Source organism: Typopeltis vanoorti, chromosome 14 (assembly GCF_054136105.1).
Source record: "Typopeltis vanoorti isolate ZY-2024b chromosome 14, IOZ_Tvanoo_1.0, whole genome shotgun sequence".
NCBI classification, from domain to species: domain Eukaryota; kingdom Metazoa; phylum Arthropoda; class Arachnida; order Uropygi; family Thelyphonidae; genus Typopeltis; species Typopeltis vanoorti.
The window spans coordinates 36144599-36162009 of record NC_143562.1 but is presented as its reverse complement, the minus strand read 5'-3'; the positions used below and the strand labels follow the sequence as shown (position 1 = coordinate 36162009).

The following is a 17411-nucleotide window of genomic DNA, read 5'->3' as shown; positions in this document are numbered from 1 at the left end:
TTAAACAGAATGGGCGAGGAAAGATTAGCAAAACAAGTGTTCTCTGCCAGGTTGGCCGGAAAACGACCCAGAGGAAGACCAAGATATAGGTGGATTGATACGGTACAATATGCCTTAGATGATAGAAATATAAGATCTGATAATGATAATATTGGAGTCTTGACAAGTGACAGACTGATTTGAAGGAAAATTGTAGATAGGAAGTTAATAATGATGTAAATTTTTCATGTAGCACTAATCTCATATCCTGTACACCCCTTGAGGGTACATATCAGGAATTTGATGATGATGAGAATGTGGAGGACCTATCTTCAACCTGTATAGCAACCAGAACAATCCCATACAGAACAAAGTCTCAATACGAGAGGACTTTAGAAATTGTTTAATGCATTTCTGTTCTTATTTTATTTTATTTTTATTTTTAATTATTTTATTTTATTTATTTTTTATTTTTTTTAATTAAGTTATTTTTATTATTTTTTTCCCCACCAGAGGTCAGGCTAGAGTAAATGATTAACAAGCATTTTGATTCATCTTACCTTTGTATAGTGCAGTGCCATGTAACTTGTATCTTATACATATGTATTTTCCTGATAATGACCTCAGTACAGAGGTCTAAACATCTAATGTTACTTTCCTAATGTTAATTAAAGTAATTATTCTAACATATGTGTTGTGTCTCCATAAATTCTTCACTATGAATGGAATCGAAAATGCTAACTACAGGATCCAGTGGCAAAAACAGTAAATTATTACATAGATCCACATATAGACATGAAAGGTTATATAAAGAAAGTGCTGAAGCCTTACTTCGTAGACCTAATCTTAATCGAAATGACTCTCTCACTATTCCAAAAGTTTGGGAAATTGTTATCCTCAATTGTATTCATTTGTATTCTGCTATATTTTAATTAAAGTAATTTTAATTTGAGCCCAGTAGTTTTTCATCCATGAACACTTGACTCTCTATACATAAAGGGATTCCAATTTAAGAATGCGCACTACTGTTTTTTTGAATTCAGTTCCTGTTGTTGATCGTTAGTTATACTGATGTCTTATGATACATAAGGCAAAATATTTACATATTACAAAACTTATTTACTGTCGCATGCGTGGTACTCAATAGTTATTCCATATAAATAAATTTGTTCACTTGACTTTCTACCATAACACTTTTGCTAATTTCCTATCTGTTTCCATATTGAATTTACCATTTTCACTAAAAGTTGTGAATAAATAGTTGAAATGTTTTACTTGTTCTTTAGGTCATCCATTCAAGACACAGTTGATATTTTCAATCTTTCTACCTATTTTCTTGGTCTTTGTCTTCTTATTACTGATTTTCATATCAAATTTATTATAGCAGTTATTCAATTTAGTCAGGGAATCCTGAAGACTTGCACTGGATTTATTTGCAAGTATAGCATCATCTGCATAAAGAGCAGAGATTAACATCTCTAATTTTGATATCAGTAATACCATTTTCCTTCATAATGTGATCCATATAGATGATGAATAACAGTTTATATAATGTACACCTTTGTCTCACACCTGATTTAACATCAAAGTATCTTCCTGTACCTCCTTCAATTCTAACTGCTTACAACTCTCAAACATAGACTATGCATTGCTCGATATACAATTTACACAAGTTACACACATACAAAAGATAGCATATACAAAACTAGAGAAAGAACTGCAGTTTCTTATGAGTTTCTGTTATGTATGGTATAGAGGATAAGAGGTCAGCATCAGAGTTGCTGAAAATTATTATTTCCCAAGAGTCTTCTTTCCAGATATAAAAACCTGATAACCAAAGCAGTCAGTTTGATTTAAAGAATCTGCATGTCATTTGTCATAACCTTTTGTAGGAGGCTTCATACTATTTTTGTGGTTTTTGTAATTTGCTGAGTTCATGTGCTTTACTATGCTTCTATAGACATTGTTTGTGTTGGTTACTTTTTCCTTCTTTTGCACTTTCCAAAGATGGAATTTGATTTTGTTGATTAAGAAAATATAGATCCTGTGTTTTGCTTAGTCCAGATGAAATTGGAGATATCCGACTACATTCAGCATAAAAACTGGAATTGGTAGCTTATTTTTCACTTTTAATGATATTTGGTAGGCTGCTGGACAGGCATAAAGGAGGTATTCAGTTGTTTGAATACAGTTGTATTTACTGCAGAATGGATTGTCAAAGTTGTAATTTAGACTAACCCTGTGAGGGAACCATGCATGGCCTTCCATTCCAAACCGTGATACATTGGGTATCTGTTGCTGAGATTCTTGAAGACAGCCTCTGTTTGTTCCTATGTTCAGAAAATCTCAATGAAAGGGGTTGAACAAACACCAGTAAATCTATGGTTTATAGATTTGTGCTCTGGATACTGTGCAGTTGCTGATGGTAGAACACAGTATGTTGTTTTGAGCTGATATGACTTTTGCTATTGGAATGTCTGTGATAGGTGCATCCAAACATAGGTAGAGGGAAAGACCCCTAGGAAGTATCTGATTAATACTAAAGATGTATGCATGCTAATGTTTGGCAGATAACTTGCAGAGTATTGACTAGATATTTAACCTTCTAAATTGACAAGGCAAAACTTCCCTGACCTGTGGACAGAAATAGGAGATATTTATCCCTTGTCTGTGAAAATTCCAAAAGTAGTTTAGGAGCCTTTTACTTTTATTGAGGTCTCATATATGGGAGCTAGACCAGATAAAGGTCAAAACTGATCTGGATGGTGACTCTCCCCATAATGCATAGCAATACACATCTGAAAGGAAGTTTGTTTTGTTTGTTTTGCATTATGGGATACTGATGCAATCCATATAGAGTCAACAGCCTCTATATACAAATAGACAAGTCATAAAGATATAATTTTTTTAATGTGGTTACCATCCATGAAAATTATTACTAAACCTATAGTACATTTGCACAATTGGTTGGGTTGAGGATTTTTTTTTCTGTTTATCAATTTTATATATTTTTTGTAATTTTTTTTTTACATGCAACCTTTGTTTGACTTATGCTTTGGTAATGGATGAAAACAAGAATGCAATTTCTTGTCATGTATAATATACTTTGTAACCAAACCAAACTCTATCTGGTCTAGAGTATTTTAATAATTTAGTGATATACCATTTTATTACTTGTCTGTGGAAAATATATAACTATTTAACCTTAATATCTTCCTGGATCCATTTCAACCTTTATTGAGGTCTCATCAGTGGGAGATTTATGCATTAAGGGAAGAATCTCATTAGTGATTCTTCCCTTAATGCATAGCATATATACATGTGCAAAATTAAGAGCTTTTCATTATGGGATATGGAAGCAATTCATGTGAAGTCAGTAGCCTCTATATAGAAGTGGATGGGTTGTGAAGAATACTTCAGATGCAAATTTTATTTGCTTATGCTTGGATAATGGATTAAAATATGATTGTAATTTCTTGTCAAGTATAATATACTTTCTAACAAAGCAAGAAAAGAAAAAACTTTCCAGAACTGAATTTATTTTTAAATTATATATTTGGTTTAATCCTTTTTAATTTTATCTTTATTTTATTTTAAAATAATTTATTCTAAAAAAAGTATTGTAAAAATACATAATTTCATTAAATTTATTCTAAAATGATTACATTATTTTTTTAATTCATAAATATATGAGGTACTACTTTTCAGAATTGGCCTCATATTATCAGATCCATTAAGATTAAGAGTAGGGTTCTTCATTCTCTTGAGGAAGTCTCAAGACAGAGAGAGAGTTGCATCAAACACTTTTTTTTTTTTAAATTTCTTCATGCACTACTTTGTACGAGGGGGAGAGTCTGGAAAGTTCTGATAAACACCTAGAATAAAAATTAATTTTCTCTTCTTATATATATCTTATATATATATAAGATATATTCTTGTGGTTTTATCAGTTTCTTTAATATAATTTTTGTTCTAGGTGTTTATCAGAACTTTCCAGACCCCCCCCCCCCCTCGTAGTGTGTTGACTCTATTAATGCCTTTGCAGGGTGTAAACTTCTCTGAACATTTGGGTATTTATCCTCCATGTCTTTAAAGCCTCAGTTTGATTTAAAGAATCTTCAAAACATTCGTCATCACCTTTGCAGGAGGGTTCATACTATTTTTGCACTTCCATTAGTTCATCTTTGTCAATTCATCTGAATGTGAATCACAACTCTTCCACATATAAAACATCCACTTTGAAGTCCAGCTTCATTCTCATTTCTATAACTTCTGGGTGATTTTGTCTTTCGTTTCTTCTGAATTCTGTGAATGAGAAAAAGAGCTCTGTGCACAGTTTTCTCCAACAGTGGTTTGTTGTTGGTGACTTCATTTCCAACGATGGTCATTGTTTTTGACTAACATCTTGTGTCCTGTCTAGAAGTCCTTCAGGGCAGTTTCATCTGCACTAGATGCTGCCACAGCTTGGTTAATTGTATGGTGTAATTAGAAGCATTTGGAGGTTGCAGTTATCATATGGTTTATAGGTTGCAGTAAGCTGATGGTACTGGAAGGCAGGAATACCATTTTTGCATTTGGATTTAAGTCATTTAATGTAAGATAACCACCTGGTGTAGTGCACTATCTGTTATCAGTAAAACTTTAAATGCAAAATTATGCTACTTGCAATATTTTTCAGCAGTAACAAAAGTAATTTACAGAATGCTCCAAGTAAATGGCAGTGTTGCCTTGTCAACTTCCCTGAGAGTTCTCAGGTTTCAAAATGGTAAACTATAAATGGCTTTAATTTAAAGACTCCTAAAGCACCCCCCCCACCCTTTGCTTTCCCAGATATTAAAACAAAACTGTTTAATTGTGTCACTAAGCCACTAATCCCTCCAAGGATTTGATAATTTGAGTCACTGAGTTAAGTGAATCTGTTATTCAGGACTCACTGTGCTTAGGAATATGAGATTCTGTAAACACTTCAGAATTTTGTGACAGTGGTTCCCTGTCACAAATGCTCATTTCACTAAATACCAAAGATGCTCAATGAAATTAAGATTCATTGATAATGTCACGGAGTGCTTAAGGGTCAAAGCTGTATAACTGAGAGGAGACCTCCACATAGCCTTTAAAGGAATGCAGGGAACCGACCAGGGCTTCCGACCTAATGTCCAATACTCACCTTCTCGTGGTGCACCCTGTTGGGTAATCTACCTGGATACTGAACGAACGAGGATGGGCTGAAAATTTGGGATTTAGCCGACCAAATTGTATTCTTATTGGCTTAAACCAACATACAAAATGATGGTACAACATGACAAAATTTCATGTCGGCTGGGGCATCGCCCGGTTAAACAAGGCCCCCGTTGTTTTCACCAGGGAACCAGGGTGAACAGCGAAAAGTCAGCTACTGGAACAAATCTGAAAAAACACCGCAACTCAACATCACCAGAGTTAAAGATCGGTACTATCAACATAAGATGCCTGAATGGCAAAGAAATGGAGCTAGCTGAGGAATTTGATAAGTACCAGATCGACATAATAGGGGTGACTGAAACAGAAAAGACAAAAACTGGTGAGATCTTTCTGAGCAATAAATAAAAAATGTTATATTCAGGCAATGACAATCAAGGAAAAGAAGGAGTAGCCAATAGTATTCAACACAAAATACAAGACCAATCTTCTTGAATAGCAGGCAGTCTCAAGTAGAGTGATGTGGGCAAATTTCAGAATGTGGAATTGGACAATGAGACTTATTTGTGCCTATGGTCCCACAGAAGGTTCTACTAAGATAGAAGTGGAGGAATTTTTTGATGCTTTAGAGAAAGCAACTGACACAATGAAAAAGGAAAAGTTGGTCCTTGTTTGGGATCTAAATAGCAGAGTAAGAAATGATTGTCAGACATACAAAAATATTTTGGGAAAATTTGGAGAAAAGAGCAAAGCTAATAATAATGGCAAATACTTGTTGCATTTCTGCTCAGAACATGGACTGGTTATTACTAACATTTTGTTCCAACATAAAAATGTGCACAAATTCACATGGAGAGAAGAGGCAAGGAATAAGAAAAGTCTCATTGACTATGTTATTGTTGATAGTGATGTTTTCTCCTTGGTGCAGGACACCAGAGTGTACAGAGGAGTTAAAATTGGAAGTGATTACTATTTGGTCTTGAGCAGGATAAAATTGAATTTCATATTGAAAAGAATAACATGTAAGAAAGTTTTAAAGCGAATAAAAGTTGAGCAGCTCTCAGATGTGAACTGTAGACTAAAATACATAAAGATTATTGAAGAAAAAATGAAAAGGTTTGAGAACAGGAATCAAACCTTGGAGATTCAGTGGCAAGCCTTGAAGAAAACCCTGATTGATTCAGCCAGAGAGGCATGTGGTGAGGTTGTCTGCAAGGAAAGAAAAATCAGAACTCCATCGTGGAAACAGAAAGTTAAAGAGGCAGTGAAGGAAAAGAAGAAATCATATCAAAAGTTCCTGGCAAATAAGTCAGCTTTTGCTCTTAGAGAATACAGAGACAAATGTAAGAAAGCGAAACACTGTGTAAAACTAGGTAAACAAAAGTCATGGGATATTTTTGGCAAGAACATAGAAAATAAAAAAAAAGCTAAATTCTACGGGCATTCAGTCATCATCATCATCATCATCAAATTCCTGCCATGTAGCCTCAAAGGGTGTACAGGATATGACAGTACTACATGAAAAAATTACATCATTACTAACTTCCTATCTAAAATTTTCCTCCAAATCAGTCTGTTACTTGTCAAGACTCCAACATTATCAGATCTTATATTTCTATCGTCTAAGGCACTTTGTACCGTATCAATCCACCTATATCTTGGTCTTCCTCTGGGTCGTTTTCCTGCCAACCTGGCAGAGAACACTTGTTTTGCTAATCTTTCCTCTCCCATTCTATTTAAGTGACCATACCATCTGAGATTAGCTCTGCTAACGCATTCCTGGATGCTGACAATGTCAAGTTCTTTCCTAATATCCTCATTTTTAATATGATATTGCCATTGATGCCATCTGTTCACGCCTCTAATCTTTCTCAGGACTCTCATATCTGCGGTCTCTAGTCTTTGGTCAAGTGTTTTACTTCTGACCCAGATCTCAGATCCATAAGTTAAAATTGGTTTGAACACAGTCTTGTATACAGCTAATTTAGTGTTCCGACTAATTTCTTTCTTATTCCATATGAATTTATTCAATTGACTTCCCACGATACCAGCTTTGCTGATTCTGTTGTCTATTTCTATATTTAGTTTACCATCTTCAGTAAAAATTGTGCCTAAGTAGCTGAAATGTTTTACTTGTTCCACAGGTTCTCCATTCACAACACAGTTGACATTTTCAATGATTCTGCCTATTTTCATTGTCTTTGTCTTTTTATTGCTGACCTTCATACCATATCTATTACAACAGCTGTTCAATTTAGTCAGAGAATCTTGCAGACTTGTAGCGGATTTATTTAGAAGCATAACATCATCCGCATAAAGCAAAGAGCTGACATTAACATCTCCAATTTTGATATCAGGTTTAATACCACATTCCTTCATAATGTGATCCATATAGATAATGAATAACAGAGGGGATAATGTACATCCTTGTCTCACACCAGATTTAACATTAAACCATCTTCCTGTACTTCCTTCAATTCTAACTGCTGACTCACAACTCAAATAAAGACTAAGTATTGCTTGATGTAATGCCCCATTGACACCATATAACTGCAGCGTATTGAATAGCTTCTCTCTTGGCACCTTGTCATATGCCTTTTCCAAATCGACAAAACTTAGATACAGATCTTTGTTATATTCCCATGCTTTCTCGACTATTTGTCGTAAAGTGAAGATCTGATCCTGACAGCCTCTATTTGGCCTGAATCCAGCTTGTTCTTCACCAAGCTTTTCTTCCACAATTCTTCTCAACCATTTCTCAAGTATACTTGCATAGATCTTGCCAGGAACACTCAGTAGGGAAATACCTCTGTAATTCTCACATTCAGTTTTATTTCCCTTTTTATATATGGGTACTATGAGAGCTCTACTCCAATCATCGGGAATTCGTCCCTCTGTCCAGGCTTTCTGAACTATGCAGTGCAGCCACTGTAAGACTCTTATACCACCATACCTCAGCATTTCTGGTCGAATATCATCTACTCCTGCTGCCTTTCCACATTTCAAGCCTTTGATGGCTTTTTCTACTTCAAGTATGGATATGTATTCCTGACTGCATGCCTGGTCAGTGTTTTTTATCACTGTGTTGTCATCACTGCTTGTTTCATTTAGCAGTTTTTCAAAGTAATTACTCCATACTTCAAGGATATCTTTTTCTCCTGTTTTCATTTCACCTTTATCATCTCTAATTCCTTTTACAGCACTCTTTCCTCCATTCCTAAGCTTCTTCAACAACCTCCAGAATATTTTGCCACCTTCTTGATATTTATTTTCTATATTCTTGCCAAAGTCCTCCCATGACTTTTGTTTAGCTAGTTTTACACACTGTTTAGCTTTCTTACATTTGTCTCTGTATTCTGTAAGAGTAAAAGCTGACTTATTTGCCAGGAACTTTTGATATGCTTTCTTCTTTTCCTTCACTGCCTCTTTAACTTCCTGTGTCCACCAGGGAGTTCTGATTTTTTTATCTTTGCACACAACCTCACCAGATGCCTCTCTGGCAGAATCAATCAATGTTTCCTTCAGTGTTTGCCACTGAATCTCCAAGGTTTGATTCCTGTTCTCAAACTCTTTCATTTTCTTTTCAATAATATTTCTGTATTTTAGTCTACAGTTCACATCTGAGAGCTGCTCAACTTTTATTCGCTTTAAAACTTTCTTACATGTTATTCTTTTCAATATGAAATTCAATTTTATCCTGCTCAAGACTAAATAGTGATCACTTCCAATTTCAAATCCTCTGTACACTCTGGTGTCCTGCACCAGGGAGAAAACATCACTATCAACAATAACATAGTCAATGAGACTTTTCTTATTCCTAGCCTCTTCTCTCCATGTGAATTTGTGCACATTTTTATGTTGGAAAATGGTGTTAGTAATAACCAGTCCATGTCCTGAGCAGAAATCCAACAGATATTTGCCATTATTATTAGCTTTGCTCTTTTCTCCAAATTTTCCCAAAATATTTTTGTATGTCTCACAATCATTTCCTACTCTACTATTTAGATCCCCAACAAGGACCAACTTTTCCTTTTTCATTGTGTCAGTTGCTTTTTCTAAAGCCTCAAAAAATTCCTCCACTTCTACCTTAGTAGAACCTTCTGTGGGACCATAGGCACAAATAAGTCTCATTGTCCAGTTCCCCATTCTCATATTTGCCCACATTACTCTACTTGAGACTGACTGCCATTCAAGAAGATTATCCTCGTATTTTGTGTTGAATACTATGGCTACTCCTTCTTTTCCTTGATTGTTATTGCCTGAATATAACATTTTGTATTTATTGCTCAGAAAGATCTCACCAGTTTTGGTCTTTTTTGTTTCAGTCACCCCTATTATGTCGATCTGGTACTTATCTAATTCCTCAGCTAGCTCCATTTCTTTGCCATTCAGGCTTCTTACGTTGATAGTACCGATCTTTAACTCTGGTGATGTTGAGTTGGGGTTTGTTTTCAGATTTGTTCCAGTAGCTGACTTTTCGCTGTTCGCCCTGGTTCCCTGGCGAAAACAACGGGGGCCTTGTTTAACCGGGCGACGCCCCAGCCGGCATGAAATTTTGTCATGTTGTACCATCATTTTTTATTTTGGTTTAACCAATAAGAATACAATTTGGTCATCTAAATCCCGAATTGCTAGCCCATCCTCGTTCGTTCATTATCAAAGTAGATACCCAACAGGGTGCACCACGAGAAGGTGAGGATTGGACATTAGGTCAGAAGCCCTGGTCGGTTCTCCGCCTTCCTTTAAAGGCTATGTGGAGGTCTCCTCTCAGTTATACAGCTTTGACCCTTAAGCACCCCGGGGGCATTCAGTCAGAAACACATATCCATACAGTGAATATCCATACAGAGTCGTGAACAGATGGCATCAATGGCAATATCATATTGAAAACGAGGATATTAGGAAAAACTTGACATTGTCAGCATCCAGGAATGCATTAGCAGAGCTAATCTCAGGTGGTATGGCCACTTAAACAGAATGGGCGAGGAAAGATTAGCAAAACAAGTGTTCTCTGTCAGGTTGGCAGGAAGACGACCAAGAGGAAGACCAAGATATAGGTGGATTGATATAGTACAAAGTGCCTTAGATGATAGAAATATAAGATCTGATAATGTTTGAGTCTTGACAAGTAACAGACTGATTTGGAGGAAAATTGCAGATAGGAAGTTAGTAATGATGTAAATCCTTCATGTAGTACTATCATATCCTCTACACCCCTTGAGGGTACATGTCAGTAATTTGATGATGATGATGTCACATATCAGAAACAGAATAATGTGGCAGTATATTATCCTGTTGGATATCCATCAAATATGGTGTAAATGAAGAATGTAAATTGTGTTTCTAGTTGGCAATGATGTTCAGGGTAGGCTGAATATCATTGTTGAGCTTACTTCCAGTACTTTGCTTTTCTGGTTCTAGAAAGTGCCAGAAAAATATGCCTCATCACTCCACTTCTTTGTATTGTTGAGATCCAGCATCATGAATCGAGGGCTTCCTGTTATTGCCATGCCTTTGTGTCGTCTGTATGAAATAACAGGAACCAAGATTTATCATTCCATAAAACCTTTCTTTAGTTTTTCAAGTCCACTACTGATGGTTTCAGCATTGGCTCCAGAGGACTACAGAAAGATCTGACCCAGAGGATTGGACTCCTTAGCTGATGCTGCTTGTTTATATTGAATGTGGTGCTCTCAGTAATCATCTGTTCAGTTACTACTAATGGTATCACCTGTCTATATTATACTCCATTCAAGATGGTACCTATTAAATAGAATGTTAAAAAAAACTGCTTTGTGTACCCTGGTTATATGGCACAGACCTTTTTGCTAGTAGGACATCCACTGGATTTTACTGTTCTGGCAGTCTTTCATCTGCCTCTATAATCATCCAGCTCTCCCTATCCTTTGTCCAGTATCATACTCACTTAAACACATTCTTTCTCCCAGAGGTAACTACTGCATGCATGCATCTGTTGCCTAATGTGTTTATGTTGAATTTTACTAGTGAATTCCATTGATTATGTAGATGTTTTTAACATTTTTGCCAGTGTGTGTGTGTGTGTGAGAGAGAGAGAGAGGGAGTATGGTTTATATGATTCCAAATATAAACTATTTGGAATAGTTTATATTTGGAATAAATATTAGAAATGTTTTGTTTAGTGTCACCAAATTGCAATTCAGTTTTATGGGATTTTATCAAGTAATCCTAGCTTTGTTTCTGTTTTAATTTAAATTTAGACAATCTGAAATTTTTTAATTTTCAAACTTTTTACTTTTTTACTTCAGTAATATTTATCTGAGATTTAACTTTTATTATTTTTCAAAATCTGCTTACATACATTTCTTCTTAGTATGATGTTCATTTTTATCCTGTTCAGTGTTGCTCATTTGCTGTTTCACATTTTCTCTGCACCCGTGAATCAGTAAAATATTTCTTTCTTGCTGCTTGTTCCCTCCTTATGCAATTAGTATACTAACTATTCCTTGTCTGGACTAGAAATCTATCTGGTGTTTACCATTATTAATCTCATCTCCCCTTTATGACACTGCTTATGATAGGGCAGGTAATGCTATCTGCATTGTGTGATGTGTCTGTAAATTGCTTGTATTCTTCTGGCCAACTTGCCTGTTTTGTGGGATGAAAAACCCTGTCACTCCATGTGAGACTGACTTACTTATCTTTGGTAGAAAAGTTTTGATAAATTTCTTTGCATCCTGGACAGGATTCAAACCCAAGTGTTTCCAACTGAATTATACAAAGGCTTACCTATTATTAGTCTTGGTTTAATTTTTGCCTCTGTTGAGTCCTAACAAAGATCAGTTTTCTCTTTTTTATAATAATTGCCATTTATAATACGAAAAAAAATCTATTAAATCATTACTGGTATCTTCATCATATTACTAGACACAAATAACTTTTGTAATTTGTCAGCGTCATCCAACTTGAACTCTTTCCACTCAAGTAGTATTATTATAATATTTTCAAATATCAACAAAAGTTGCTTGATCCTGAAAGGATTTGACTCTTAAGAAGATATCAGATATTTATTAACATTGGATTTAAATTTCTATCGGTTGTAATTTTCAAGAGATTGATGTTGCAACGTTATTTCAAAGAATGAAAGTGCAGTTGAAACTCCCTGTAGCCAATACCATTATAACAAGCTTTTAGCAAGTTCTGATCAAAGTTCCATCGGCACAATGTCATTCTAATGGAAATTCATTACAGCAGACTATCTGCTATATTAAACCATTTTTGTGGTCCTTACAATTTTGTTATAGTGAGTCAACTGTAGATAGCAATGAATGATGACAAAATGATCAGATATGCTTATCAATATGTTTTATATATGTTTCTTTATATGTATTATAAATTTTTGTTTGGACTTACAGGGAAGTGATGATGATGCTAGACATAAAAATATGCTGGAAACAATTAGAGGTCTACAAGGAAAGAGGTAAATTAACGAAAAATCTTAAGATTGGTTTCTATGTTAGTATATGAGCCATCATCTTATAAATTCAAAGTAATATTTATTAGATTGTGCTTCTTATGTTACAATGGTTTTGCATTCTGTGGATGCCAGTTGAAATCCAGCAAATTAGCAGCAACATAATAAATTATCATATATGTTATGTGTTGTTTTCAATCAATACCATAGAAGGTTTAACATAAAGAATAGTCAACACTTCAGCCTTTCTATATATATAAAAAAAAAAAAAAAAATCAGCTAACGCCTTTTTATTCCCCGTATACGGGGAGTAGGCGAGGCCATTTAGCCCTATTTAACTTTTGGAGACTGAGTGGGCAGTTCAATCTCCACTGGTACCAATCAGAGATAGATGGCCCAAGGCTATCACTAATTAAGCGGTACTCAGTGAAGAGAGACGGCTCAAATGTGCCGCCATCTCGTGGTCCCTAACCCTAACACAATATATTTAATGTCTGAAATAATGTGGGTTCTACGGTCGATTTTCTTGAGTTTACAGGACGAAAAACCCGAGTTTCCGGGAGGAAAAACCTGCTTGCCCGTGCCAGAGATCGACTAACTCGGGAACCGGTCGAAAAAAGGCTTAGAAAAATTTCCTCTAGTCGCCGACTAGACTCGAAACCAAGTCTTCCTTCGTGCGGCCAAGCGCGGTGGTTGGCAAACGCCACATCCACTGAGCTACACAGGCTCCTTTCTATACATGTAAATTCAAAATAATAAAATTTCTTATGTTAAGAAGTAATTGTCAAAGCATAACATTTGAAAGGGAAGTAGTATAGATTTTCATTATTTCGATGAATCTGTAGATGACTCATTCACTGGCCATTTCTGATTATTTTTGAAAAGATTGAATAGTCTTAATAAAGAATTAGAAAAATCAGTCAGAATCATTGTTGATAACTGATAATTGGAACTTAGAATTACCAGTTTGTTACATTGGACTGAAGTATTTGATGAGGATAATGATGTGTGCGCGCGCGCGCGTGAACCTGACTTTCAATTGTGGAGAAACTGCTAAACCATATACGTTTTTTTTAATGTTTCTGAAGAAAACTTGGTTTCTGAATGGATGCAGAGTGATAGAAATGAGTTTCAAAAGTATTCATCTCATTCCATTTACCAAAGGAAAATAAATGTAGCTTGTTAAAATTAGTTTTTTTGCTGATGAATCAAAGTTATGCATAATGAGATGCAAACTACATATGTTTTCTTTTCTAACAAAAAGAGAAGAAATGATAAAATCCATTTTAAAAAATTATATATGTTGCTTGGAAAATATTGAATAGAGTTAACTATTTAAAATGGAACAGGAAATAAGTTTCACACACAAGAATTATCAATATTACATTCAGTACGAATTCCCATCCCATATATTAAAGGCACATCAGAAAAGATAGCTGAGTTCTCTGAAGATCTCTATGCTACTTTTAAACCCCTCATGCAGCTAGCTTCCTTCATCCTCTTGCACATCCTAGAATATAAGTTATAACCTATTTTGGACAGACTAGTAGATCAGTTAAAATCCATCCTGAAGAACATATATTACATCTGTGATCGATCATCTTTATGGCAAGTCAGAACTAGCAGACCTTCCTCTAGATCAGGGTTTCTCAAACTGTGTTCTGCGGAAGGTGAATAGGTGTTCCGCAAGAAGTTCTGGAATTTGTCATTTTAGTTATCTAAGCATTTTTTATGAATAAATATTTTATAGTAAAAATATTCTGAGAAGAATAATATTTGTGAATATAACACCTAATAACATCTGTGTATCGTTAATTTTCACACATAGAAACCTTTCAACGTTTGGAAAAGGGAATGCCACTGTTTATGACGGGTTATAAAATTTGCCTGCAAGCCCATTACAACAATTGGTGTCATATCCTCTGTTCTCAAAACTGAAGGAAATGACATCTGTGTAGCAAATGTCAGTGACCAAGCAGTATACTTTTAAACATGGAAATATTCATGAATTATCATTAATTTTCACACATTGAAAATTTTCAATAATCGGGAAAGGGAATACCACTGTTTATGACCGATCATAAAAATTGCCACGAAATAACATCTGCGTTGCAAATGTCAGTGACCAATCAGCAGGGAAGTATAAAGAAAATTTTTCCACTGAAATTGAAGATCAAGGTTGTCTGTATTCTCAAATCTATTACTACTGAATACTTTCTTCACAAGTTCGTATTGCAGTGTGTAAGTGCTTGTTCTGAAACTGGAGTGCTGTGATTTTTTTAAAAGTGATAGGAATACAGAGTGATTTATTTCGAACTGTTTAATTTTTGTTACTGAACATTTTATTAAATCATTCTTATTACAATTGCTTTTACATTATTTGATACAGTTTAGTACTTTTCTTACAAGTATTGTTACAATTCATATTTACTTTTGTGTGTTGCAGTCTTTTTTTACTATTTTGCATTATTCATTTACTTTTATATTATTCGACATTTCTTATTTATAATCTTATTGTTTTTCATACTAAAGTTACCTTTACAACACAATTCTATTTGTTTTTATTATAGCTCTGACAAATATTGGAATTTGAATATTATTGAAAAAATACCCATGGATTCTTGTTTAAAAACAGGAACTTTAACATAAGGAGGAGCAAGTACTTCTGCTGACACATCTACTCGTATGATTGGAGAAGATATGGAATTGCAAACTGTGGTTTCTTCAAAAGCTAATATTAAAGAACAAGAGTCATCTAAGAACAGACCAAAACGGAAGTACCATGAAAGTTATTTAAATTATGGATTTACGTGTATTGGCAATACACATGCTCCTGATGCAATCTGTGTTTTATGTAATAAAATACTAGTAAACAGTTCTTTGGCTCCAGCTAAACTTCGTAGGCACTTCGAAACGAAATACACTGATTACAAAGGAAAAGATATAAATTTTTTTAAGAGACGATGTGACTTTCAAATGGCTACAATTGCTACAACTGAAAATGCAACAGAGGCGTCTTTTCGCATGAGTTACAGCATTGCACTTCATGGTGAAGCTCATACAGTTGGTGAGACGCTCATTAAGCCTTGTGTGAAAGACATTGTATCATGCATGTTAAACGAGCAGGTTGCTAAAAAAATAGATGCAGTACAATTATCAAATGATACTGTTTCACACCGCATCAAAGATCTTTCTGCTGACATAGAAAAAGAGCTAATTCATCGACTTAGACTTTGCAGTGAATATTCATTGCAAATGGATGAATCTACAGATGTCGCAGGACTCACTATATTACTAGTGTTTGTTCGTTACATATTTGATAAAAGTATTGAAGAAGATTTACTCATGTGTGAATATCTACAAGAAAAAACTACCAGAGAAGATATATTCAACTGTATTAATAATTATATTACACAACAGGAAATCGGTTGGGAGAAGTGTATTGATATTTGTACAGATGGTGCTCAAGCAATGGTAGGAAAGATGAAGGGAGTTGTAACACGTATCCTGCAAGTAGCTACAAGAGCCACCAAAAGTCATTGTGTTTTGCATAGACAAGCACTAGTAACAAAAAGAATTCCTAAATATTTAAAAACTATTTTGGACGAAGCCGTAAAAATGATCAGTTATGTAAAATCTCGACCACTTCAATCCAGATTATTTAAAATTTTGTGTGATGAAATGGGTAGTGCACATAATGCAATTTTATTACATACTGAAGTGAGATGGCTATCCAGAAGAAAAGCATTATTGAGGCTTTTTGAACTTCGTAGTGAGTTAATGGTCTTCTTGATTCACATAATTTAGGACAATTTTATTGAATTATTAAGAAATTCTTCATGGTTGATGGGTCTTGCATATCTGGCAGGTATTTTTACAAAGTGCAATGAAATTAACTTATCATTACAAGGAAAGAATATTAGTTTTTAATACAAGAGATAAAATTTCATCTTTTGATATGAAGTTGCAATTCTGGATTTCTACAGTTGTACTGAATAATTTTGATTTTTTTCCCACCTTGCATGAATTTTTAACTGAAATAAATTCTAAAGTAAATGAAGAAGTAACTAACGTAATTTTAGAACACTTGCATGACTTGCAATCAACCCTTTTGCAATATTTTCCAAAGGACAATTATTTATTTATTGAATTATTAATAAGTTCAATAAATAAATAAATGGCTTTAGAGCAAGTGACTATGAAAATCTAATTGACTTAATTAGTGACTGATTTAAAACAAAAATACAAGAAACTGCCAATAAATGATTTCTAGACAAATTTAACAGAAGAGTACCCCAGGTGTCAAAACTGGCTATTCTTGTTTTACTTCTTTTTACAACGACATATTTATGCAAGGAAGGATTTTCATATTATGCTGCAACCAAATCAAAGTCCAGGAACAAACTCGACGCTACACCAAATATGAGAATTCAACTTTCTAATATTGTGCCTGATATCAAAAGAATTTAATTCAAAGACCCAAAAAACATCGGAGTCATTAAGAACTTAATTTGCAATATACATGTTTTACTAATTAACATTTGACAATAAATAATTTGTTTTTTCTTAACACTTAGATTTACTCATTTATTTTATTTATATTTACCTACCCTACAAAACCAGCACACAGGAGAAAAAGTGTGCATTCACTCGTAAGTACTTATAATAATATTATAAATTTTTGGTGATCAGAATGGGATATGTCAATGAAAATCAGCACAAATTAATTTAATGATGGTTTAATTGTTGTTTAATTAATTATTAATTAACAATTGATTATAAATAATAATTAATTAACAAT

At 34.3% G+C, this 17411-nt stretch overlaps 1 protein-coding gene across 4 annotated transcripts in view; it reads left to right on the top strand.

Moving 5' to 3' along the window:
• Nucleotides 1-17411, top strand: part of LOC150099367 (U3 small nucleolar RNA-associated protein 14 homolog A) — a 247894-nt gene that overhangs the window by 41132 nt on the left and 189351 nt on the right. For all 4 annotated transcript variants that reach the window (XM_090403927.1, XM_090403929.1, XM_090403926.1 and 1 more), the window contains exon 4: nucleotides 12552-12616. In XM_090403927.1, coding sequence (XP_090260053.1) covers nucleotides 12552-12616 — 65 coding nt within the window. The remainder of the gene's footprint in view (nucleotides 1-12551; nucleotides 12617-17411) is intronic.